The sequence below is a fragment of the Hyposmocoma kahamanoa genome, unplaced genomic scaffold (genome assembly GCF_003589595.1).
Source record: "Hyposmocoma kahamanoa isolate Upper Pololo Valley unplaced genomic scaffold, ASM358959v1 88, whole genome shotgun sequence".
In the NCBI taxonomy this organism is placed as follows: Eukaryota; Metazoa; Arthropoda; class Insecta; order Lepidoptera; family Cosmopterigidae; genus Hyposmocoma; species Hyposmocoma kahamanoa.
In genome coordinates, this window is record NW_020654466.1 from 8,232,593 (window position 1) to 8,256,976 (window position 24,384).

General features: G+C 36.0%; 1 protein-coding gene across 4 annotated transcripts in view; it reads left to right on the forward strand.

Moving 5' to 3' along the window:
- The window catches only part of LOC113235715 (alpha-amylase 4N-like), a 33,004-nt gene extending 10,644 nt beyond the window's left edge, over nucleotides 1-22,360 (forward strand). For 3 of the 4 annotated variants that reach the window (XM_026471581.1, XM_026471580.1, XM_026471582.1), the window contains exons 6-11: nucleotides 2,871-3,060; nucleotides 8,699-8,872; nucleotides 11,195-11,326; nucleotides 14,230-14,430; nucleotides 19,773-19,934; nucleotides 21,727-22,360. In XM_026471581.1, the coding sequence (XP_026327366.1) occupies nucleotides 2,871-3,060; nucleotides 8,699-8,872; nucleotides 11,195-11,326; nucleotides 14,230-14,430; nucleotides 19,773-19,934; nucleotides 21,727-22,245 (1,378 nt within the window). In that variant the 3' untranslated portion in view covers nucleotides 22,246-22,360. The remainder of the gene's footprint in view (nucleotides 1-2,870; nucleotides 3,061-8,698; nucleotides 8,873-11,194; nucleotides 11,327-14,229; nucleotides 14,431-19,772; nucleotides 19,935-21,726) is intronic. The other variant, XM_026471583.1, reaches the window with a different exon arrangement.
- Nucleotides 22,361-24,384: the final 2,024 nt, after the last annotated feature.

Genomic DNA, 24,384 nt, shown 5'->3' on the forward strand with positions numbered 1-24,384 from the left:
CTGAGGCACTATTTTGCAACCTAGTTTGTTTAAATAGTAGTTAGTTAGTTAAAGTCGTTTGAATAGTATAAAAATAAATTTGTTACCAACTTTTTCGAAAGGAAGAGCAATAAATTGTTTATATTAAAAATATTTATCTAAAGATTTACCTTATTATTTGAATGAACATGTGACTACAAAATATGAATATTTCCCCGTGGAAATGTTTCCAGCCTAGTTCCTGCTTATGCACCCGTGCTCGCGTCTCGGCTGATAGAGACAACACCAATATTACCAATACATATCTGTGTATACCTATTTATATAATTATACTTGTGCGACTTGGGAAACTTCGCCTATTAACAATCTTTGAATTGTGCGAAAATCTAGTGCTGAAGCTACGGGCTCAGCAGTTGTTTCAAAAGTCTACAACGAATTAAGAACTTTAATGACTTAATAGTTAAGCTCATACCGATTTATAGATTTTCATTACACTGGAGGAACAGCTTTCTGTGCGTGAAAATAAAAGGCAAAGTTAAATTTTTTTTAATAAACAAATCTGCGGGGCTGCTCTCGATCTCCGTCTGACATCCGTCCGAAACAATTACTGTCAAATAAGTAATATTCGACAAAATTAAAAGACAAGTATCCAGTATGAAGCTTCATTCGCATCACGCGTCTTTTCATTTGGTCGAGTATTGCTTATTTGGCAGTAATTGTTTCGGACGAGTGTCGGACGGAGACCGAGAGTAGACCCCCTGGTCAAGTCACAACATATGATATTAAACATAACGTATCACAAAATAATTCTCAGTACAGGATGTGTAGGTTCTCGTATTATAACGAAATGAGTACATAGGGTGCACTATTAGTTTCCGCAACTGGCCACTTACATAAACAATATTTAAAAAGTAATTACAATATTTGAAAATTCTTTGGCTGTAGAATACAGTTTGTTTCATCTGACTGTAAGTTGTTTTTACATTAAGCGTCATTTTAGAAATTGGTTGTCTACATCACCATGGATTTAAATTGTGAAAATTTTCGTAGTATGATTTTCTACGACTTTAAGTGTAATTTAACAGCTTAGCGGAGTTTCGCTCGACTTCAAACTGCTTTTGGCTATGAAGCACCTTTGCACCATGCAAGACGACTATTTGTAGCTGGTTTGCAGAATTCAAACGCGGTCGTGTGAATCTCAGTGACGAATTTCGTGATGGTCGCCCGTCCACTGCCGTGAACAACAAAAACATCGATGCTGTGCACCGTATGATCAAAACAGACAGGCATGTGACATACCATGAGATTTGGGCATGTTCAAGCATAAGCATGAGTCAAATATAATCAATACTACACAAAAATTTGGGTGTGAAAAAGCTGTGCTCTCGGTGGATCCCACACAATTTCACTGAGGCTTAAAAAACAGATCGCATCAATGCAATGCCATGCTTACCAGATCAACAAAGGGGCGTCAAATTTGGTGTGGGACATAGTAACAGGTGACGAAACATGGATTTATAGTTACGATCCCAAAACAAAGCAACAATGAGCGTATGGGACTTTCGAAATGAGCCGAAACCAACCAAAGTGGCGCGCGTGCAAAGTGCCTCCAAGCGGATGATTGCTTCTTTTTTGAATAAAACTGGACACGTGGCTAATGTTGCTTTGGAGAACCGTTGTACCGTGATTAGTGATTGGTACACGACCATTTGTTTGCCGGAAGTTATTGACAAACTCCGTAAAAATAACCGTAAACACCGTGTCATCTTGCACCACGATAATGCCAGTACTCACTCGGCCAGCCAGACAAATGAATTTTTGAAGATGAACAACGTTGATCTTATGAGCCATCCCGCGTTCAGCCCCGACCTGGCACCTTGTGTCTTTTATTTATTTCCAAAAATTAAGAACCAGTTACGCGGTCAACGAATTTCGTCACCTGAAGAGGCTGTCGAAGAGTATGAAAAATATGTTTCGGAGATTGTCAACGAGGAGGGGCACAAATGTTTTCAAAATTGGTTCATTCGTATGAAAAAGTGCGTTAACGCTAACGGAGAATATTTTGAGAAATAATAAATTCATTTCTGACCATTTATAGTATTTGTTTCTAATTAATTCCGGAAACTTATAGTGCGCCCCACGTAGTTACTAATTGTGACGTCTTTCACTGTGGTGTCTCTGCTTTTAAGAGGTCACTTCTTGCATTATTGCGAGATGAATAACGTATTCTTATTGTTTTTTTTAAATTGATAATTAATTTAGCGTCGTTTAAGTATATCTACTTTGTCCGATGATTGTTGACCATAGTTAATTCATTTTTAAGTGTTTTTGTTTGTTTCTTGTCTATAATTGTGCCATAAATAAAAATAAAATAAAAGCTAATCAAAGCCCATGGTACTTATATGAGTCCGCGTCTGCCATTCTATTAGCCGACCAGTCATGTAAATATTTTGCAAGTTGGGGTTAAAAAAGCCACAACAGAGCGCATATTTTTAACCGACTTCAAAAAAGGAGGAGGTCCTCAATTCGATTGTACGTTTTTTTGGATATGTATGTTATTTGTGAACCGATTTTGATGATTCTTTTTTGTTAGAAAGAGGGTAGGTACCTCAGTAGTGGTCCTATTAAAAGTTTGTATATAATACTCCATCTCTAAGGGTGGCAAAATAGGGGATGAATGACTTTTGAAGTCGATTTTTTGTACTCTCTACTGGGATTATTTTTTGTTTAATGCAGTGTGTGTTGATTACTTTTTCTTCGTCGCCTTTATAAACTGGAACTATTGCATATATTCATTATTTACAAAATTTATTCCAACGCATGTAAAATGATGACCTACTATGCACTAATTATTTACTAACCTGTTAATAATTCAACCTTCATGATTCTAGAGTGGACGCAGCCAAACACATGTGGCCAAATGACTTAGCCGCGATCTATGGCAAACTTAATAATCTAAACACAGAATTTGGGTTCCGTCCTAACACGAAACCTTATATATTTCAAGAAGTTATTTATCACGGTAATGAAGCTATTCAGCCTCAAGAATATACTGGTTTGGGTGATGTTACGGAGTTTCGGGTAAGTATTTTTTAATTCAAATTTATTAATTAAGTACTTTGTGTACGCAATGTGTTAGCTAACGTCTACAAAACTAAGTATGACGCACTGTCAGTTTTATTCATGAAAACGTGTCAAGCTCAAGATTTTGTAGGAAGGAAGCAACAATTGTACTTTTTAGCCGATATGCGCATTTGCTTACTTACTTCGGTGGCGCAGTAAACGAAAGTGGGTCTTGGCCTTCGACACCAGATTCTGCCACGCCTGAGCCTACTCTTTGCAGTCATTAGCATCGAGGTCTTTGTGGTCTTTCTGGACTTCATCACTCCAGCGGTACTTGAGAAGTCCGACCAGTTGGTATCCTTTCGGTTGTCCCAAATAGACACTCTTCGCGGCACGATAAACTCCCATTTTCTCCACGTTTCCGAGTGGTGGAGTCTCGCAGCTTTAGTTTTTCCCACAATATTGGGTCCGGACATCAGATCTTTGATTTCAAGGTTCTGCCTTGCCCTCCAGGTCCCATCCTCGGATATACCTACATATTTTAAAAAGATAGGCGTAGACATTTTTTACAGAAAAAGGTTTTTAAAAGGATCTTTCTATTTTTATAAATTACACATTGTGATACTGCAGATTTACACATTTTCAATAGGTATATTTGAGAGGTGGCAGTCTAGTGAGAGAACAATTTGGTAGTTCAAAGGACGACGGTTCAAATTCAAATTCCCGTGACGACATGTACCTTTGATTAATTCCTAGTTACGTACAAGAAAAGCGTCTGGTTAAACTCGCACATTCAAGTTCATAGCCTTTGGAAAATGTGAGAAGTTTCCAATCAGTTGGGTCAGAATGACGGACTATAATCTAAACCCACCTTTAAAGTGCTTTTCTCACGCAACACTTCGACACTTTTCATCTCCTCCGCGTAAATTCCGATTTGGGAACATTTCAATAGTTTGCCTCACACTATCATCACTTATCTCAATTCAATTCGACGTTAGAATAAATATCCATTTTGCGGCGATCAGGCGAGCGGAAGTACAAATAATTTACGTGTCTTCATTAGATCAAGGTCGCGCATGCTCTGTTTGAATTTGCAAACAGCAATTTCGCGTATGCGTCCGCGCCTCCACCCTCGACCTATGTTTTGTTTTTCGCCGCCGTGCCGCCACCCACCGCTGCGTCGGAGCAATAATAGTGATGTGCATAGATGTCGATAATTAATGTTGTTCTCTGGTAGTAGTTGATAAAAAAAAAATTGTAAAGTTTAAGTTCATTACTTTATTATTTCTTCAGAATCAGGAATATAACGCACTCTATAAGTATGTCCCACTTTCAAATATACAGCCTGTATAATCTTTTATACCAGGGCAAATATTACGAACAAGCAAAATATATATACAAAAATTTACAACTGGCGCTGGTATGTTTACGTTATATTGCAACTATATTGTGTATATATACTCTATGTACTATATGTGTATATATTTTTCAAAACGATGCAATATTTTTAAAAGAGGTTACATAATTATGATAAAATCGCAATCCTAATCGTGTACATTTTAATGCAATTATAAATATATAATTATGTATTGTATAAATATTTACGAAAATGATATGGATACATGTACGACACCAGGACTATATATTTTTCATTGACTGTAGTTTGTTTATTTTTCTCTGAAATGAAAGTATACCTTTTTTAAAATGGTGTCTTGATTACATATTTTTGAAAACAGCACAAGATACATTTTTTGAAATATCTAATATTTACATAATTTCGAAAATGTGTGAACGTTTACATTTCAATGCACGCTACTGTAAACCACATCTCGCGCGAGCACGCGCGATATCGTACGAAACGTCGTGAACCTAACCATTGGAGACTTAATAAAGAGTCTATGTAGCCAGCAATATGGTTCAATGTTACATCAACAAATATTTTAAATCTCGTCTCGCCCATACTCGTCAATACCGACTATTTCCACCGAAGATGCGCTAGGAGAGAATTGATATTTTGCCATACAAGTTTTAAAAATGGTCTCGTCTCGCCTCGCCTCGTCGGTTAAAAATACACAATTAGAAGAGACCCGTGTCCAGCAGTGGAGCGTAAAACAGGTTGAGGTTGAGGTTTTTGTCCGTGAAGCTGACGAACCCATTCGTTTATTTTTCTGAACATGGCTCCTTTTTTACAAGCGTGTATTTTGTGATTATTTGTACGTATCTATTACATTTAAATTATCATATCGTATCACGTCAACTTTAATCAAGTTACTTTAAAAGGCACACTTTTAGGAGCAATAGAGCTCCTTGTGAAAGAGTTCGTTTAGGAAATTACTGCCACCTTACCTATTTCTGTCGCCAAGCAGTAATGCTCACATTACTGCGTTCCGTGCGTGTAGGGTACGGGTGCTGGTGAAATTACAGGCACATGGGACTTGTCAACTTATGTGAGTCTCAGGGTGACGGGCGCGGTGGCAGTGCCCCTCAGGCCTTTGCGATTTAAAGTTCGTGAGTGGCACTGCAACTGTTATGGACGGTGTAGCTTACCATCAGTCACTTGAGGTTATTAAAAAAATGAGTCGTCTTTCTTCGTCCAATTCTGATAAAAGATGTTTTAATTTTGAATATTAGACTACACCATATGCATTGTGTTGCGATCCCAAAGTAAATAACTAAAGCCCTTGTGTTATAGAAATCGGAAGCCACGACGGTACCACAGATCCAAGACAATATAGAAAAATTAGTTTTCTACATTGACCTGTCCGGGGATCGAACCCGGGATCCCAGAGATGGCGACACCGGTGTGTAAGCCACTCGACCAAGGAGGTCGTCAAACGATGATTTATGATTTCATCCTATTTTGTTTTAACTGAATTAGTTATACGGCCACGGACGCCTCGCGTCTATTGTTTTATTTATATTTTGACACTTCAGCGTCTGGCCGTAATTGAAATAATAATGCACATAATTTAGCTACTGTGCAAAAACGAGGGCTTTACTAATAGTCTGTTTTTCCATACGAAACTCTTGTTTTAGCAATAAAAGTAACAAGTACTCTGCGAGAAGGAAACGCTATTGACTGTTAGCGTACTTGTTTTAAAAGTAGGTTTAGGGCGTAGTATTATGAGGCAAATAGTGTAAGAGCGTATGCGCACTACGTCAGATTCGTATCAGGGGGCTACTCTCGATCTCCGTCCGACATCCGTCCGGCACAATTACTGTCAAATAAGTAATATTCGACAAAATTAAAAGACAAGTATCCAGTATGAAGCTTCATTCGCATCACGCGTCTTTTCATTTGGTCAAGTACTTATTGCTTATTTGGCAGTAATTGTTTCGGACGGATGTCGGACGGAGATCGAGAGTAGACCCCCAGTTTCGAATCCGAGAAATGACGGTTCGAAATGTCACAGGGATAACTTTTATCTCTAAGTGTAGAAGATTCGAATCGGACTTAATGCACAAGAAGCGATATTCGAAGTGGGTCCGAGTTTTCTAGATTTGTTTAATCTCGGATTCGGAACGTGCTACCTCCATACTAACGTAGCAATGTGACTTGTGTGTGTACACGTACGCGTTCGCTCGGTGTTTAGAATATTCATCGTGTCATTTATAATTTTTGTATTTATGAATGTGTCGACTAGAGATGAGACGGATATCTGGTAACTATCCGGTATCCGGTCCATCCGGTCTATTTTTACTATCCGGCCGTATAACGGATAGTAGAACAATATCCGGCCGGATACCGGATATTTAAATTTGAGAAAAATTTATTATCAAATGAATTGAATTATTGATCAAAAGTTGATAGTAATAGAATAACAGCAACTATAGGATCGTTGACAATCTGTTTATTACTTGTGACTGAAAGACCTAAATAACGAAGGTGAATAACGTTATCTGTAAATTTAGTACTCAAATTTCTATAAAGGTAAATTATGGTGGCTGAAGACAGTTTCAGTTTTTCTGCATTAAGTGGTAAAAATTGGTTTTATTTATTTTCACAAACGAGACCAGCTTCAGAGGACAGTTTTGCGCTATAAACTCTTGCACACTTTGTTAAATTTTAAGTAGTAAGTACTTGTTATTGCCAGACGACCAAATGAAAGGATTGTGATCACGATCCATTTGAACTATTTTCAAATACAATGTGTACGTATAGTAATGAAGCGTATATAATATAGTGCATATATAAGTGTATAATAAAATTTGGTATCAAGGCTCAGGATTAGTTAGATCACAAGCAAATTAATGAAATCAAATTGGAACAATGGCGGTGGGCGTTGAAATTTTTTTATCTTTCCTAAGTGGGCAGTGAGCCAAAAAGTTTAGAAACCTATGTGCTAGGCTTACACTTATAAAAATTTTGAATATAGCCAAAGGCTGATGTAATTGTTTTTTTCTTTCTCCACCGCGCGAAATGTGCATGTAGCTAATTTGCGATTATTTTCACTGTTAATATTTTTCTGTTATGCATTTGTTTGTATTATCGAATAAATTAATAGTTTTTATAAAAACCCAGTGCTCACAACAAATCAAATCGTCAATGTGAAAGTGCAATCATTCACTAAGCAATCAATCATGGCCATGCGCGCCATAAATCGGTCGCCACATGTTTACGGCAGTGGATCAAAAATACGACGGCCGTATATCCGGATATCCGGCCTAGATACCCGCCAGATATCCGGTATCCGATATCCGGCCAAATCACTATCCGTTTCATCTCTAGTATCGACTTGCATATACAAACTCGCATTTAATTTCTATTTCATGATCCTATAATTGACATACCAATCTGCCACACTTGTATAAAAATGTCAATAAGAAGTACTGCATTTCTTCTATCTGCACTATTCTTATTTTATTTGTCGGCCATACTTGCCTCCTTTTACATTGTAGCCAGGACGCTCTGTTCTGTTTTGTCGTTGGTGAGATGTTTAGGGCGTTTAGACCTTTCTCGTCATTGGTCGACCGTGTAGCCTGTATCTTCTTCTTCCACGGAGTTTTGTGGGGATATTCAATACTACCTTTTCGGAGTAACTTTCTTCTCTTCTGCTTACATGGCCTTACCAGCGGTGTCGGTTCTCTTAAAGCTTCTCTGCCACTGGGTCATTTTAAATGATCTTCTGACCTATCAAGTCATTGCTGACTTTGACATTTTCAACATTTTAATTTCAACTATGTGTAGTTTGTGCTCGTGCTTTTCAAGGTTGTTGACTTAAGTTGACGTAAGCTTGTTGGCTTATATAAGTAAGTGTATCCAGCTTGTTCTTTCTCCACGTTTCAAACCATACCTGCCCTATAAATTTTATCCGTTGTTCTACTAATATCTGTCTACGATCAAGCATTAAACTGCCTTCGTAGCCGAACGGTTACCATGGTGGTCTGCCACGCAGAAGTCCCGGGTTCGATTCCCGGGCCGGGAGAAATGTTTGTATGGCCTACATATATTTCTGAATTTGGGTGTAATTTGTGGTTTTTCTATGCATGTGTCCATGGCACGCGCGATATAGGGTTTCCCTGGTGAGTATGAGTGTGTGCGTTATTTATTATTTATTTATTTATAATTAAACATTATCGTCCACACAACAATACTTTCACTACAGTATATACAAAACACTTTACAGAATTAAAAAAAAACGCTCTTAATTTTCAGGTTGGGACGGAGCTAAAGAGAGTATTTCGCGGTCAAAACCAAGCAAAATGGCTAGTATCGTGGGGTGAGCAATGGGGTCTGTCGCCGAGCGACACTGCACTTACATTTATCGACAACCACGACACTCAGAGAGACAACGATGTTCTCACTTATAAGGAATCGAAGGCTTATAAGGTAAGTTTCAGTCTTGTACCTATTGCGTACATTTTTCTTCTCTCTGCGAATAAGTAAAAGACTCACTCGTCAGGTTTCTGGAACTTCATTACGGCATTCAAAAGAGCTAATTGCTACGAACGATACAGTGAAGAGCTTATTAAGTTATTCATTACTAGTGCGTACCTTTTTTTTTATTAAAAAAATAAGCGCGCCTTTGACCTCCATCTCACCAGATGGAAAGTGACGATGAAGTCGACGATGTAGTACGCACACCTAAATAATGCCTATTCACACTCGCCTTGAAAAGATTCAAGATATAGCATTCGGGGAATAAGTCCGCAGGTAGGGAATTCCACTCCCTAGCCGCTCGACATATAACCGCCCAGTTATGTGAGACGAAAAGTTTTCGTGCGGCCGCCGCGCGGCGACCGCCCAGTTACTACGCCTTCATATACCTACATTTTAGGGCGCATTTAGCGCTTTTAGCGCTTTAAATGTGGAAGCGAATCGCTTCGTGCGTATCTTTTTTTTTTTTTTTTTTTTTACGGGGGGAAATCTTTATGGATACCCCTGAGCCCAGGGAGACTCAGGGGTTATGTGGGGACTCTCCCTCCAGACTGGTTCGTGCGTATCCTGGGAATATCCACAACATAGGGGTGGATCCCCAGCCCACGTCCTAGTCCTCCGATAACGGAAAGGGAAGGCAAATCATGCAATTCCCTCGCGCACTCTCCGTGATATATCATATGTGACTAGTTACACTATGTAACAAGTATAGAAAAAAGACACAAAAATGTAAATTTGAAAATAAATTTTGAATATTTTCATTCTCTATTAATTTAGTATAAATAATTATACGTGGTGTAACAAAAATGAACCTTAATTTAGCATAACAAAATTAATTTAGTTCTATATTTAGTTCTTTAAACAAACTATCTGATGAAACACGCATATTTGTATTGTTTATCATTTTTTTTCCTAAAGCTGTTTAATATTTCAAAGGACGATATTCAACTAAAACACAGATTTTCATACAACATATTTTGTTACTAATTAAACTGAAATACAATATACATACATTGCCTTTATTATGGTACATTTATATTGGTGTTCCATATTGCACTACTTAAATCTCTCTTAATTACCTACACATTAATAACGTTTTGTTAATGGAGCTTGTACTGTAGGACGTTGCACATGAAGTTTTTCTGAAAGGATTCCATTACACGAGTATGTTGTTGATTTTATGAGGATAAAGAAGGTGTAATAGTAAGAAACGTGAAAGAGAGAATAATTAATAGGTTTTAAATTCAACTTTATGCTATTTGCAATAAGGACGAAGTACCGAATGTCCAAAGATTTTGATGGACCAGCGGTTTGCACTGTGGGCTTTGGATGAGGAGGTCTTGGTCCTGGGTTCGATTCCCGGTAGAACCAATTAGGTAAATTAACTTAAATTGGGTCTGCCTGATGTCAATCCATTTCCTCTACTATGAGTACCAATACTCATAGTACAGGAAATAGATTGACATCAGGTGATTGATGTGGTAAAAAAGGGGTCAAGATTGATGTGTTCTTGTGCACCGTCCAAATGAAATGTGATTCTCATTTCGATAATTATTTAAACTCATTAGTGTTAGTCGATATAATCTGCAAAGTAATTTCGAAGGTCGTGTTTTATCATTTTCTAATTAAATTAATGTAGTTTCGAAATTACATGGGCTCTAAAACGCGTAAATTTTCACTAATAAAAAGATTTAAACAAGCGTTTTCTATACTAAGCGTTCTTGTACTTACTGATTAACTTTGAATTTAGGAAATACAATGAATGCCTCACATTAAAATGTAAAAACCTATATAATACACACTTGTACTATATTATAACAACAAAGATCAAATTACGAAACTATTTGGTAAAACAGTTCAAGACATTCTTCATAACGTCGCCTTTATTTCAATGAACTCATAAAAATAGCGCTAGTATTCACGACTATATGTGTATTATTTCCAAAGTTTGTTATGTCTAAGTACTGATTATTATATATACTTATATATAATGATTGCAAATAATGAGAACGTCACTTGTTTTGTTATCGTTCGATATCGTTCCCAGACACAAATCTTATTTCATGTCCACCACGGTCGGCATTAGGGATAATTTTGTCACAATATGTATACTTAATTTCTACCGGCGGTTACCACTTCCCATTTGGTGTTACCGTTTGATTTGTACACCTTAAAGGAAAATGCTTGCATACCAAAGAGGTAAAACGATACTCTGATCTTTAAGGTGAGATTTCGGTGTCCATCTGACTGATACGGCTATATATTCAATTCCAGGCCGCGCAAGCATTCAACCTTGCTCACCCCTACGGCCAGCCTCGAGTGATGAGCAGCTACTTCTTCGATAATAACCAACAGGGCCCTCCGAGTGACAGTAATGAGGCTATTCTGTCTCCAACTATTAACGCGGTAAGTAACACTATTTTAATTTTTTTTTTAAATCATCATTTTAACGTGCGCTTTGTAAACACTAGGGGTCAGCATCCCTAGCACTAATTGTACATTTTTTTATAATACCATTTATAATACCGGGACGAACAAGTCTAGCGCCAGGTGGTAAGCGACACGCCTATCCATAACAATTGTAGTGCCACTCAGAGCTTTAAATCGCAAAGATTTGAGGGGCACTACCACGGCTCCCGTCACCCTGAGACATAAGTTGACAAGTCCCATGTGCCTGTAATTACACCAGCACCCTTACCCTTTCCAAACTGGAACGCATTAATGCTCACATTACTGCTTGGCGGCAGAAGTAGGTAAGTAGGCAGTACTTCCTTGGACGAACTCTTTCACAAGGAGCTCTACTGCTACCTGTAGGTACATTTGAGACCTCTGGCATTTCTTCGTTTAATTGATATTGTACGCTGAAATCCAGAAAGAAAACATCAAGGTTGTAATTATGATAGTGGATATTTCTTGTTGCAGAGAGGGGCCTATTTATAGTGGTCCAAATATTTTATTAAGGTAATGACGTCGTAACCATCATCGAAATAAACCCGACTTTTAAATTGAACATTAGTTCCGTGAAAATTGATGATTTAGAGGTTATTCTTCCTTCGATTTTTTTAATCCCTGGTCACCAAAAGCACTCTACGTTTATTTGATATGGAAATAGTGTGGTTATGTAGCATGCAAAGAGCTATTTTTGTGCATATTGTTAGATCGTGTCGTTGACGTCCTTTTGGTAATTTTTTATTTATCTAAGAAAGAAATTATCACTTTCCAAAAAATACCTGATGTAAAACTATTACTTTAAAATTTCCCCAAGATATAATTATTGCAACGTATTTATAAATTACCATTTCGTTTACTAATTTCTGAACTAAAATGAACAATTCTGCCATAATCATTATTTGAAAAAAGTTATATTAAACTTATTAAAAAAACCAAACTTATCAAATACTTAAACTTACCTTCATATTCTCAAACAAATAATTTTGTTTATGTGTGAGCGCAAGGGAAAAATCAGATAGCAAAAATTTATCAAAAATATTTTTATCAAGAAAACTCATTATTATAATACCCTACAAGTAGATGTTCACACAAAAGTTCTCCACTTTGAGTGGTTCTGAGCCGCTCGCATCGAAAAAAGCTGAACGTGACGTTTTCGTTTAATATGGTAATGACTGCTAAGTCGCGAAAGGTAAAGAATTGGTCAGGTAGCCCGGGCTTGTAGCTGTATAATTACCTAACTGGGTGACGAAATACTTTCATACATTTCTCATAGATGGCACTACGGCTAAAAAGTCGTTGAAAACTTTGGTTTGTATTTGTACAAAGATCCGACTAGAAGCACATAGAAACATTCGTGAGGTCCGCTGGTTCGTTCCGTGACAATGGCATAGCGTCTGAATCCGGTCAGATCAAAGGAATTTTTTCTGAGTGTTCAATCTTTGTATTAATAATTATAACAAACTAGTGGAGTAATTTCACGAAAAATAATTGAATATCAATTCAATACAAATTTAATTAAAGGTAAACAATATCGGTAATTGGTATTACTGGGCTCCTTAACCTTTCTCGAATTTATAGCAGTTAGAAAAAATGCATTTAGACCGATAAAACGTAATTATGTTATTTTTGTTTGTGATAAGTGATACCCTTGGCGAGCAGCCAGTGTTTAATCAAATCAAATTCTTGTATTTCGTAGGTAATCAAAAAGACTTGAAATCGTCACATCGATTAAAACTACTATTCATTCAGGGCAAGTTTATATGATAAGAATGTTTTTTGTGTTCTATATCACAAACATTTTATGTTAACAGCTGGATCATTATGAATTCATTTAATCTATATAATAATTGATTTTATAATGACTTTATTTTAATACTTCATTTTTAACGTAAGCTTTGGATTTTTTCTCATAAATTTGCACGATGAACTAATTTAGAAAAATCTGAACGTAGGGGTCCCAAGTTTATTTTTGTTTTTAACATTAAAAATAGATATAAAATAAATAAATCTTCTATTACATAAAAATACACTAGGCTACAAATTTAAAGCCCGCCAAACTGCAACGCAGTTTATAATTAGCGGAGAAGGTTATGCTTGTCACTATTTTTCGGAAATAATGCTATATTTTTACGAACATACATAATATATATATTAAATATTTTGATCTATTAACCGCTCTCTTAAAGATTCATAGTTGTAAATAAGTCTGACGACAGGAGTAATTACAATATTTTGTATCCACACATATATATCTCATAGCCTTAATTCTTACACTATGCAAATATTCTTAAAGTGCATGTAACAAAGCACAACTCAAAAGCGATGAAAAGGTATACGCCTCATTTACTGACACATTTGAAATATACGAATAGATTTCTCCAACTACCGACCTGTTGCACCTATTACTAAATTTTTTTAGGAGTTATCGTAGTTTCCGGTTACAAATATCATACTATATTCACTTAAGTCACGAATGCCTGACGGCTTGAGAGTTATTACGATTATAGGAAATCCTGCTTTATTGCTGAGGCAAATATCCTTCGAATGCATCAATAAATTGCGCCACGTAAACTGTGTAAGTTTTGAAGAAATTTTCTAAAATAGGTCGGTGTTAGGACTCGAATTTAGAAAGGTCGATAATAGGTACCCAGCAAGGAGGTGGTAGTAGTATATGTGATTTAATAAAAAATAAAATATATGTGATTTTATAAGTATTGTTCCTATGTATATTTAGCTAGACAATGGCTTAAACTGTCATTGTTACATTTGAGGTAAGGTACAATTTACAACAAAATATTTTGATAAATTTTTAACGTTCGATGTACTTTAACACATTGCATTGCTATAATTTCCTCCAGGACGATACCTGTGGTAATGGCTGGGTGTGCGAGCATCGTTGGCGTCAAATCTATCAGATGGCTGCCTTCAGGAATACGGCTGGTAACACCAATGTAACCAACTGGTGGGACAACTCGAACAACCAGATTGCTTTCAGTAGAGGCAACAGAGCGTTTGTAGCTTTTAACTTGGAGAATAATGATCTGGTTCAAGTTTTGCAGGTGAGTTGTTTCAATTATTTATTATTTTTAATGTACATACGGGGATATGATTTATTAATGTAATAAAATAAAACGGTTTATTTTTTAGCTGGTAAGTGTAGAAAGAAAAAAATGTTTCGTAAAATGTTGTGTGTTTATTTTAACCGACTTCATAAAAAGGAGGAGGTTCTCGATTCGACTGTATATTTTTTTTCTGCATGTATGTTACGCGATAACTCCGGTATTTGTGAACCGATTTTCATGATTATTTTTTGTTGGAAAGAGGGTATCTCCAAAGTGGTTCCATTTAATTTTAAAGAAAAACATTCGCCTCTAAGGGTGGCTCCCATGAACTGGTCACCCATAAAGATTCATTTTTATAAATAGCGCCTAAATTTTATTATAAGGAGCAATTATTTTAATGGTTGATTTTGCTATTCTCCAATTCAAGGCGCTTTTCTCTCTCAATACACTTTGGGTAGAACCCGGGAACCGACTTTTATTATCTCCTGTATCAAGTCCGTATAGTGGCGAACTAGGGGATGAATCCGGGTTTGCGCACCTTCCGGTAACCGATTTCAATAAAACTTGGTAATTATATGAACTTCCACGTACTTTTGATGTCGATTTTTATAGTACTCTGTACTGAGATTATCAATTGTGCGGTGCTTTTTGTTTCACTGCGTACACTTAGTGGGCTTGCAACTTAAGAGGGAGCAGAGGAGAAATTCCTAATCTCGATTTGATTTTAGAGGGGTAAATCCACTTTAAAATATTGTATGAGTAACTACACGACATATTCAAGCATAGACATTAATCAGAAACATAAAACAATAAAATTTCCTCGATAGATAAAACTCACGAAATGACCTCTAATTTTCACAAACATTTTTCGATTTATTCTCGAAATGCTACAGGTTATTAGGACAAAAATTAGATAATTAATGATATTTATACACGATGGACTATAATATCGGTATGGTTTTTTTTTAACCCCTTTAGTTTTATAGTTATTCCACTAAAACGAATTTAGCACTTCCGACATTTTAATGCGCAAAAGACAACATGTCCTGTCGCATGTCACGGGAACTTCAAGCATATAATTGTTTCACAAATTAGTCACTATCACTCCGTTGACAGAATTTACGGCTGAGCTGTTTAATCGTCATCGTAAATTATCAATATTGATGGCTAATTGTCGAAGGTAAGTTTGTGAATTACCTACCTATGTTGAACCGTAAAATAAAAAATATTATTTTCATGTGCACTTAGAACTTACGAATTTTGATTTCATCAGTAATAGGATTGAAAATTCATCGGCATAAGACTAAGTACTAGTTGGGACCTGTAAAGGGCCCCAAACGTCGGTTTGTTTGAAAAAACAAATATACGCGATTTAAATCCGGAAAAATAGTTTCGTTTCCTAAATGCATATTTTCTTTTTTTCAAAGAAACCAACGTTTCGGGCCCTTACAGGTCCAATGAACACGACTGACAACTATCAGTCAATATCAGTCGTACGTACCTATGTCTAACAATCGCAAAAACCTAAGAAATCGATAAAACCATACATAATTAGTATATAGTCACTTCGGATTCTATCGCTAAATGCTAAAGATAAATAATCCTTTGACTAACCAAATAAAACAGGTAAGTTTCAATTAAGTACCTCCCATAAATGAATATCATGTTTATTGATAGATACTTGCAAAGTATATGAGTCGATGACAACGTTGTTCCATAGATCAACAAACAAAACATCATTTAAGGCTTGGTTTATCATTTTACAAGTGTAATTTTTACCGATAAAAACACAAGTTCTGATTTTGAAGTAACATTAAATAATCAGTGCCGTTTAGTGTAATCCGGATTAGGGTTTTTTTATAATCCATTATCAGCAATCATTGCAGTAGATACAGCTGTTTTTACTTGCGATATAGAATCATAATACCTATTATTGATGTCTTTTTTTATGAATCATTATTAAGTAATCACTAGATTTTCTAAGCGAACGTTATATTAGTATGGATATATACTTAAATTTGTTTATTATTATATTTAAAAAACCTCCGACACAAAACAGTGCATTCCAAAAAACCAATTTAATGAGTCAAAACAAGATTTATAATTTTCGATTTATATTTGTGTGTTATCCTTAGTAAATCCGCTTATTTGGGCGCTTATTTTGTTTCTAACGCTGATCAATAGATGGTACCAAATAAATCCGCGATGCGATTATAGTAATATTCGAAAAGGCCAACCGATGGTTAGCTTTACATTTTAGTCAAGGTTATTGTTCTTATTCAGGCGTTGTATTTATGTTATATAAAATAAAATATAATAAAACCGCTAAGAAGCTGAGTTTGTACTTTTAATTTAATATTTTAAAGTAAACATAAAGAATAAATTCAAAAAAATGCCATCTGGTATGTGTTCAACGGCAGTTTGCTGTTTTCACTAATTATTATAATTGTAAATGGATTTTGATTGAACATTCCTAAAATGTTTTTAAATAATGTTGCATTTCTTTTTTTATATTTGACATTTAGTACAATATACCTCAAGTTTTCCAGATTCAATTCTTTATATTTTATTTTGTCCAAGTGTCGTCGTCCACAGTTTTAAATATGTACTAAAGTTAATTTGTGTGAATTGATACCCCATGGTACTACTGTAAGTAGCGGAAGTTTTGCGTAGTCTACAAAGTTACGGTATAAAGTTACCATAATTATTGTCATATCATCGGATTTTCATAGTATACCACATATCAAGCCGATTGGACAAGTGGAAGTAATGTGCCAGACAACCCAATTGCCCAGCCTCGACTCAAACTAAGGATTTCCATACACTATGAGTACCAGAGCAACGGAATTCACTCTAGGACACATCCCAGAACACCCAGGCCAGAACCAATTCAGAAAAGTTCATTTCAAAAGTTCGTCCTACCGGGAATCGAACCCGGGACCTCCGCATTCAGCACCCACAGTGTAAGCCGTTAGACCACCGAGGTAGTCAAGTAACATAAACACCTATTCATCTTACGACTGAGATTCCTACATTAACTAGGAAAAGACCTTTTACGACTCCCTCTGTGCCGAACGGTTACCATGCCGGACTGCCACGCAGAGGTCCCAGGTTCGATTCCCGGGCCGGGAGAAATATTTATATGGACTACATTTATTTCTCTCGTGAGTTTGGGTGTAATTTGTGGCTGTCTATGTGTGTGTCCATAGCACCCGCGACACAGGATTTCCCTAGTGCGGGGCTATGTTGAGTGTGTGCGTTATTACGACTAAACAGATGTTCATCAAATATAACTGAGAACCATCCTGAATTAATTAGCCTTCAAATACAAAAAGAAAACCTCTTTTTGAGATCAGTCCATCCATTAGGAAACAATGATGCCACCAGTGTTGCCACTGCCAATTATTCAAAATCCTCAAAAATTACTTTATATATTTTAAACACAAACAACATACGCCTAATATACATGCAGGTCGCATTTTATAACTGACAAAATAGTAACTCTTCCGTCTATTTACATATTAGAAACTTTTAGAATTTGAGTTTGTAAAAGCGAACTTCGAAATACAAAATTAGTACAACCGACTCCGAAACTAAAAATGTTTAGAGAAAGCCCGCTCTATAGTTGTATATTAATTTATAATAAAACACCAGATTCCCCTAAGACACAAGAAAATGACAATTCGTTCAAAGCTAAATTAAGTCTCTTCTGATAAATGGGTGCTACTACAGTGTGAGAGACTTCATGGACACTCCTATAAGATGATGTGAAAGAAGTGATGGACGCTTTAACTCTTCATACCGTAATGTGTCTATTTTAATAATTTTCAGTTTATGTTTTGTTTTTTTTTAATTTTTCGAGAGTACTATTAATTTGCTACACCCCAACGGGGTTATGTTTGTGCTGTGTAATGGCTGTACTAACATTCAAAAAATTTTCTTAGCCTTACAAAATTAAGTAACACATTTTATTGCTGCGTATTTCATGATACTATACTAAGGTTAGAAATAATCAATGAATAAATTAAGTTTCGACCTAAATGTAATATTTATTGACTGGCAAGCTTTCGTGTGGAAGTACCAACTGCTCGGCTTTGTTTAGCAATAACTGATTTCGTTTTTCTTCCTACCGAGGACCGGATTAAGCGGGAGAAAGGGTCGCGCACTCAACACGTACCGACTGGTAATTTTACAATTCAGAACCAAGTACTCTTATCCTACCGAATAATTCTATGTAAGCGGGGCATGTGCGATGTTGAAAAAAATATCGATATCGTGCATCAGTAACCATCAAACTAGCGGTGCATCAGCAACCGACAGATTGAACAAAATGATAAAATGTAAGAATCCCCGAATTTTCCCACATAGCGCCAATCTCCACAAAATTCACAATTGAGTTGAGATTCCCCGCAATTTGGGGAATTCCCTACAAATTGGCAACGGTGGATGCCGCACATACGAAACATCGATACTTAGGGTCGTATTCCAGAATTCTACTCAATGCTCAAGTCAGGATCTGAGTATGATTTCAAGCACTGGAAATACGACTCTAATGGCAAGGACTTGAGTATGATTTCTAGTGCTTTGAATCCTGAAGTCCTGACTTGAGCATTGAGTAGAGTTCTAGAATACGACTCTCAGACAAAATTGTCAAACTGATAGCTGCCCTCTTTTTGCGTTGGAGGTCAAGAAACCAGAATATAAATAAAATACTTTTCTCAAATAGAAATGCAACTATTGGACATACATTGTACTTTTAGTTTATTGCTTTAGTCAATGTTTGAATGCTTTTAAAATTTGAGTATTTGAACTGTTACTTTATAATTATGTAAGTTTCGACAAGTCAACATGGCACAAACAGGTAAATACTAAGTTTAGCGACATAAATATGAAAAACTAAGCGTTAAGATTAAGCATTAAGAACAATTTTTTCTTTTCTGCGTCATGATGTCGTGGATGAAAAATAAGCCTCATGGAAACAATAAGCTTTGCAAAACTTTCGGACCTCGTTTTTTCACCTGGAAACACCTATTATGAAATTGTTCGTGCATGCTAGTTTCTTCATTGAACGAGAAAGTTCATATGAATGTATGAAATTAATGATCACACTTCTATTTTAATCTAAAGTAGGTGGCTTAAACGATTTGTATATGAAATCCATTTATATATTGTTTGTAATGTCAGTAGAGGGAACTTATAAAGCAATATAATTTGATATGCAATAAAATAATATTGCAATTAATAAAGCGACATCTCTTTCATCCGCTGGTAGTTGTAAAAGCACCTGGCTAAGTGAAGAAAACATACGATGAAAATAAAAGATACAATTATTTTTTCAGACTGGGCTGCCAGCGGGCAATTATTGTGACGTCATAACGGGATCTAGGGAAGGCACCTCATGTTCCGGCAACGTGATTACCGTGGACAACGATGGACGTGCCAACATTGTCATTAGAGCTAATGCTGAAGATGCTGTACTTGCTGCACACGTGGGACCAGAGGTACCTACTGTATGCGTCATATCGTGACTGAGTTCAATCTTCTTTTGTGGCTCTTGATTGACTTTTGGGTGTGAGAAATACTTTTGCATGTTCGCATTCGTGCGCGAATTAATGCCGATACACAAACTCATTAGTAGCGTATTATTTTAAAGCATACTATGTAAACGGCACATAGCATGTTTTAACATAAAAGTACTTTTTTTTGTAATATCAAGTGGCGGGACGAACAAGTCGTACGCCTGATGGTAAGCTACACGCCTGTCCATAACAGTTGCAGTACCACTCAGAACTTTAAATCTCAAAGATCTGAGGGGAATTGCCACTGCGCCCGTCACCTTGAGACTTACGTTGACAAGTCCCACGTGCCTGTAATTTCACCAGCACCCTTACCCTTCAAAACTGGAACGCAGTAATGCTGACATTACTGCTTGGCTGCAGAAATAGGTAAGGTGCCAATACTTCCCTGGACGAACTCTTTCACAAGGAGCTCTACTGCTACTAGAATTTAATAAACGTCATGGTGCAATAACTCAAGAGGCTAACCGCTATACAATATAGCGTAGTCGGGTATTTAGTACCTATTAGTAAACCACATGTCGCGCGACAAGTACCAAACTTCTATTTTTGTAACCAATTTGTTTTACATTGACAAGCTGCAATTTATCAAAGCTACTTTAATTTGTAGTGATAACAAACAAATCAACTAGATGGCGCTTATTGCATAGATTTTTGTGGATACTGTCGGTTTTTCTTTTATTTTGTTTAGGATTAGCGCCATCTACCTATATTAGGAAGCGTTGATTTATAAAGTAGTTTGTAACACATAATGTCATGTATTGTCATCAATTAATGTGACTTTATTCCTCAGTTTTATTCGGCAAAACTCACACAGAGTATTATAAAATCCTAGGAGTCAGTTAGATGAACAACCACAATTTATTTTATAATTTTACAATTTAGTTTAGCATTTCTAGGCTAAAGCACGTATTTTACTCATTTCAGTGAATTCAAAACTTAATGCTCTCCTGTAAACTTGGCAATTTCGACATACGATGCTTTACGTAGGAGGAGTCGAAGTGTTCTATTACAAAAGTTCACACTCTATTTATATATTACGTGCTTTTTTTACCGTTCCTTGTTTAATTACGATGTAATGAGATATATTTTTTAATGTATAATGCTTTGATAGGTGCAGTTTATCCTGATAAAGTGTTCTGTAAATTGTGATTTAATGTGTAAGAAAATTGAAAGGAAGAATGTTTGTAACACACAATAATGAATCAGATAATAATTTTAGCCCATGATCAATATTTGAATAATATTACAAGGAAAAAATCTGACTATCCATGCTAATGATTATTGATAGAGATAAATGTACCAGCGACTTATGCGAGAGCGACATAAAGTGCGAGATTCTGCTATTCTCGCATAGAGATCCCGCGCTTTATGTCGCTCTCGCGCAAGTCGCGCCCTGTCGTGCTATTCCTACTGATTTCCTGATCCGAGACGACATAACTTTTTCCCTTATCTAAATAACTTCGTCTCGATCTTCATCTACCTCTCCTTCCTTCGATTTTCCGTTCTTTGATGCGTCTAAGTCTAAAACTGTCGTGATGTACGGGATGCCCAAATATTTTTTCCCTTCGGTTCTCTATCGTCTTCATTAAACTTTTCTTTTTCTGCATTATTACCTACCAGCGTGATTATTATTTCATTTATTACCACTTTGAGTTACTCTATGTCACTATTTTTAGATCTTTACTATTACTTATCATTGTATTAACCTTTCCAGTCCTCACTGCAGGCAGTTGTACCACCACCTAGTAGACCAAGACCACCGAGATCTATTTCAGGCGATAGAGTACCTGATTATCGAACTGAAGGACCACACGGAGGATTTGTTAGTCCACGTGACCCAAGCGCCCCTGTAGGACTGGGAGGTCAAATCAGACCTGAAAGACCAGGAGGTCCAGCTAGTAATGAAGGTCCAGAAGGTTCCAGATGGCACTTTTACGCTGGCGGTAGTAGAACCGGTAGATCAATACCTGAAAATACACAACCAGGACTGGATGACCTAAATAGTCAGGCTGAAGAACAGGCTAGTGAAGAAAATTCTAGACGATACTCTAATTATCATCACCATGGTGGTAGATCAGGTAGGTCCGTGTCAGAAAAATCACAGACATCGGAACAATCTGCACAAAATTACCAACCTGCATCTAAGGAAAATAATGTTACACAAAACGAAGAAGAAAATAAGGAAACCCAAGACAAGAAAGTTCATATTCATTTGTTCACTTTCGGTAAATAATATTATGTTATTAAAAAAACAATCACATTGCTAAAATGTATATTAGCAAATTAAGACTATAATGTTGTACATTCATTATGAAAATACGTAAATAAATTATATCAATTACTATCCCTGTGCAAAATAAGTTATTTCTTTACTTTTGTTTCCATTGACAACAAAAACAAATTGACTGTGACTTCTTCACATTCTGTATTAAATTTTATTTATTTCCTACTCCATATTTTAATATGGCGAAAGATGGCATTAAAATTCTGCCTCTGATGCTTGGTGATGAGTTGATAACATTTAATCCGTATTACTTTTTATTTTTTTAAAGTTTGGCAGTTAAAATACATACAGACCACTAGATGAATTGTTATTGTGCGAGAAAGATAGAATATTAATGCCACGCATCAAGTGTATAACCCTTAGAGGATGGAAAAAATAAAAGAAAGGAGCTGCCCTATCTACGGAATAAACGTACCTACGTAAACCAAAATTGTACCACACACATGGCGGATTTAGTGTTGTACCATAATCATAGATAAGTCAATATCGACATGCAAATGTATGGCTTCAATGCTGAAACTGTTTTATGTTTGCCAATTTGTATAGTTTAGTGTAATCAAAGTAAGATGAATACTAGGCTATTATTACTAGGCAAGTAATGAGCTATTCAATATTATAATAATCAAAATTAAATATAAAGTTATTTACCAATAAATGTAACGATGGAATTGCATTATTATGTAATCTAGTTACATTCAAAGTTCTGTTAAAATTTTACTCTTCAAAATGGAGCGAAGAAACGAAGATGGTATATGATCCAATGTTTATTTTCGGCAGTCTTATAATTTCCAACCATTCTTTCTTTCTTTTTTCATTTGTAGGTAAACTTTAAAAATAATAATAATGAAATAATAAAGAAAATAATAATAAAAAAAGTATCGACATTAATTACATAATATCGATAATATATCTGCTTACAAGAACAACACTATCTCAAAATAATCATTATCAACAAATATTAAAATATACAAACAGGCAATCTAAAGTAACTAAAGCCAAAATTCGGCAAGACTTATGAATAAACTACTTAAATGAGTCTAATTACATGAGAGCACGGCATTGTTAGAAATATTATCTTTATTACAATAAATACAGAATATTTTTTGGAATATACGGAGACGTACACAGAGGTAAGTAGTTGACCTGTCTCTAGATCAGTGCAAACGAGAGTTGATATTTATAAGAGCTGTATCGCTAATGTGTTACCAGGAATATATGGCCCTCATTTCGTCTCTATTTCTGGTTATATACCCGATGTATATACTCGATGATGTCTCGTGACTGTGTCTGTTGCTGATTCAGATTGTAATGACAAGTAAAAGCGTGAAATTACAAGATTCGAAGTATTTTTAACCAACTTCCAAAAAAAAAGAGGAGGTTCTCAATTCGTCTGTATTTTTTTATGTACGAGTATGTTACGCGTTAACTCGCGGCGTTTGTGAAACAATTTCCATGATTCTTATTTGTTGGAAAGAGGGTACCTCAGTAGTCCCATTTCAATTTGAAGAATATATTTCACCTCTAGGGGTGGCAAATTAGGGGATGAATCTGGTTTCGCGCACTTTCCGGTAACCGATTTCAATAAATAATAATAATAATTATAATAAATAAATCATTTATTTGGCATCCAAGGCCCACTTGTTAGTAAATACAGATAATTTCAACTTAGGAATATTATTAGTAAATACAGAGACAAAACATAAAACACGCATATTACGCTCGAGGCGCCGACTACGCCATCACCTCACCAGAACCTGGATGAAATGATGAAGTGTCGGCGCATCCAGTTTAGTCGTAAACGTTTTAAGGATGTTATTAGGACCAGAACGCATTCTACAGAGTAGTGACGCCGTCTTTTTTCGCATCACAGCCTAAAAGTTATTTACGCTTGAGCAAACATCGACGATGCGCTACAGTATCGTGGTATTCCCAACAGCATCCCGAAACCGTTATTATATTGAACGCGCAGGGCGCCGAGTGATAATGTCATTCCAACAACTTTTGAGGTCGGTTTTATTGGAACTCTGTAATGAGATTATTACATAACGTCCTAATTACTTTATCAAATTTTAAAGATAAAGTCAAATT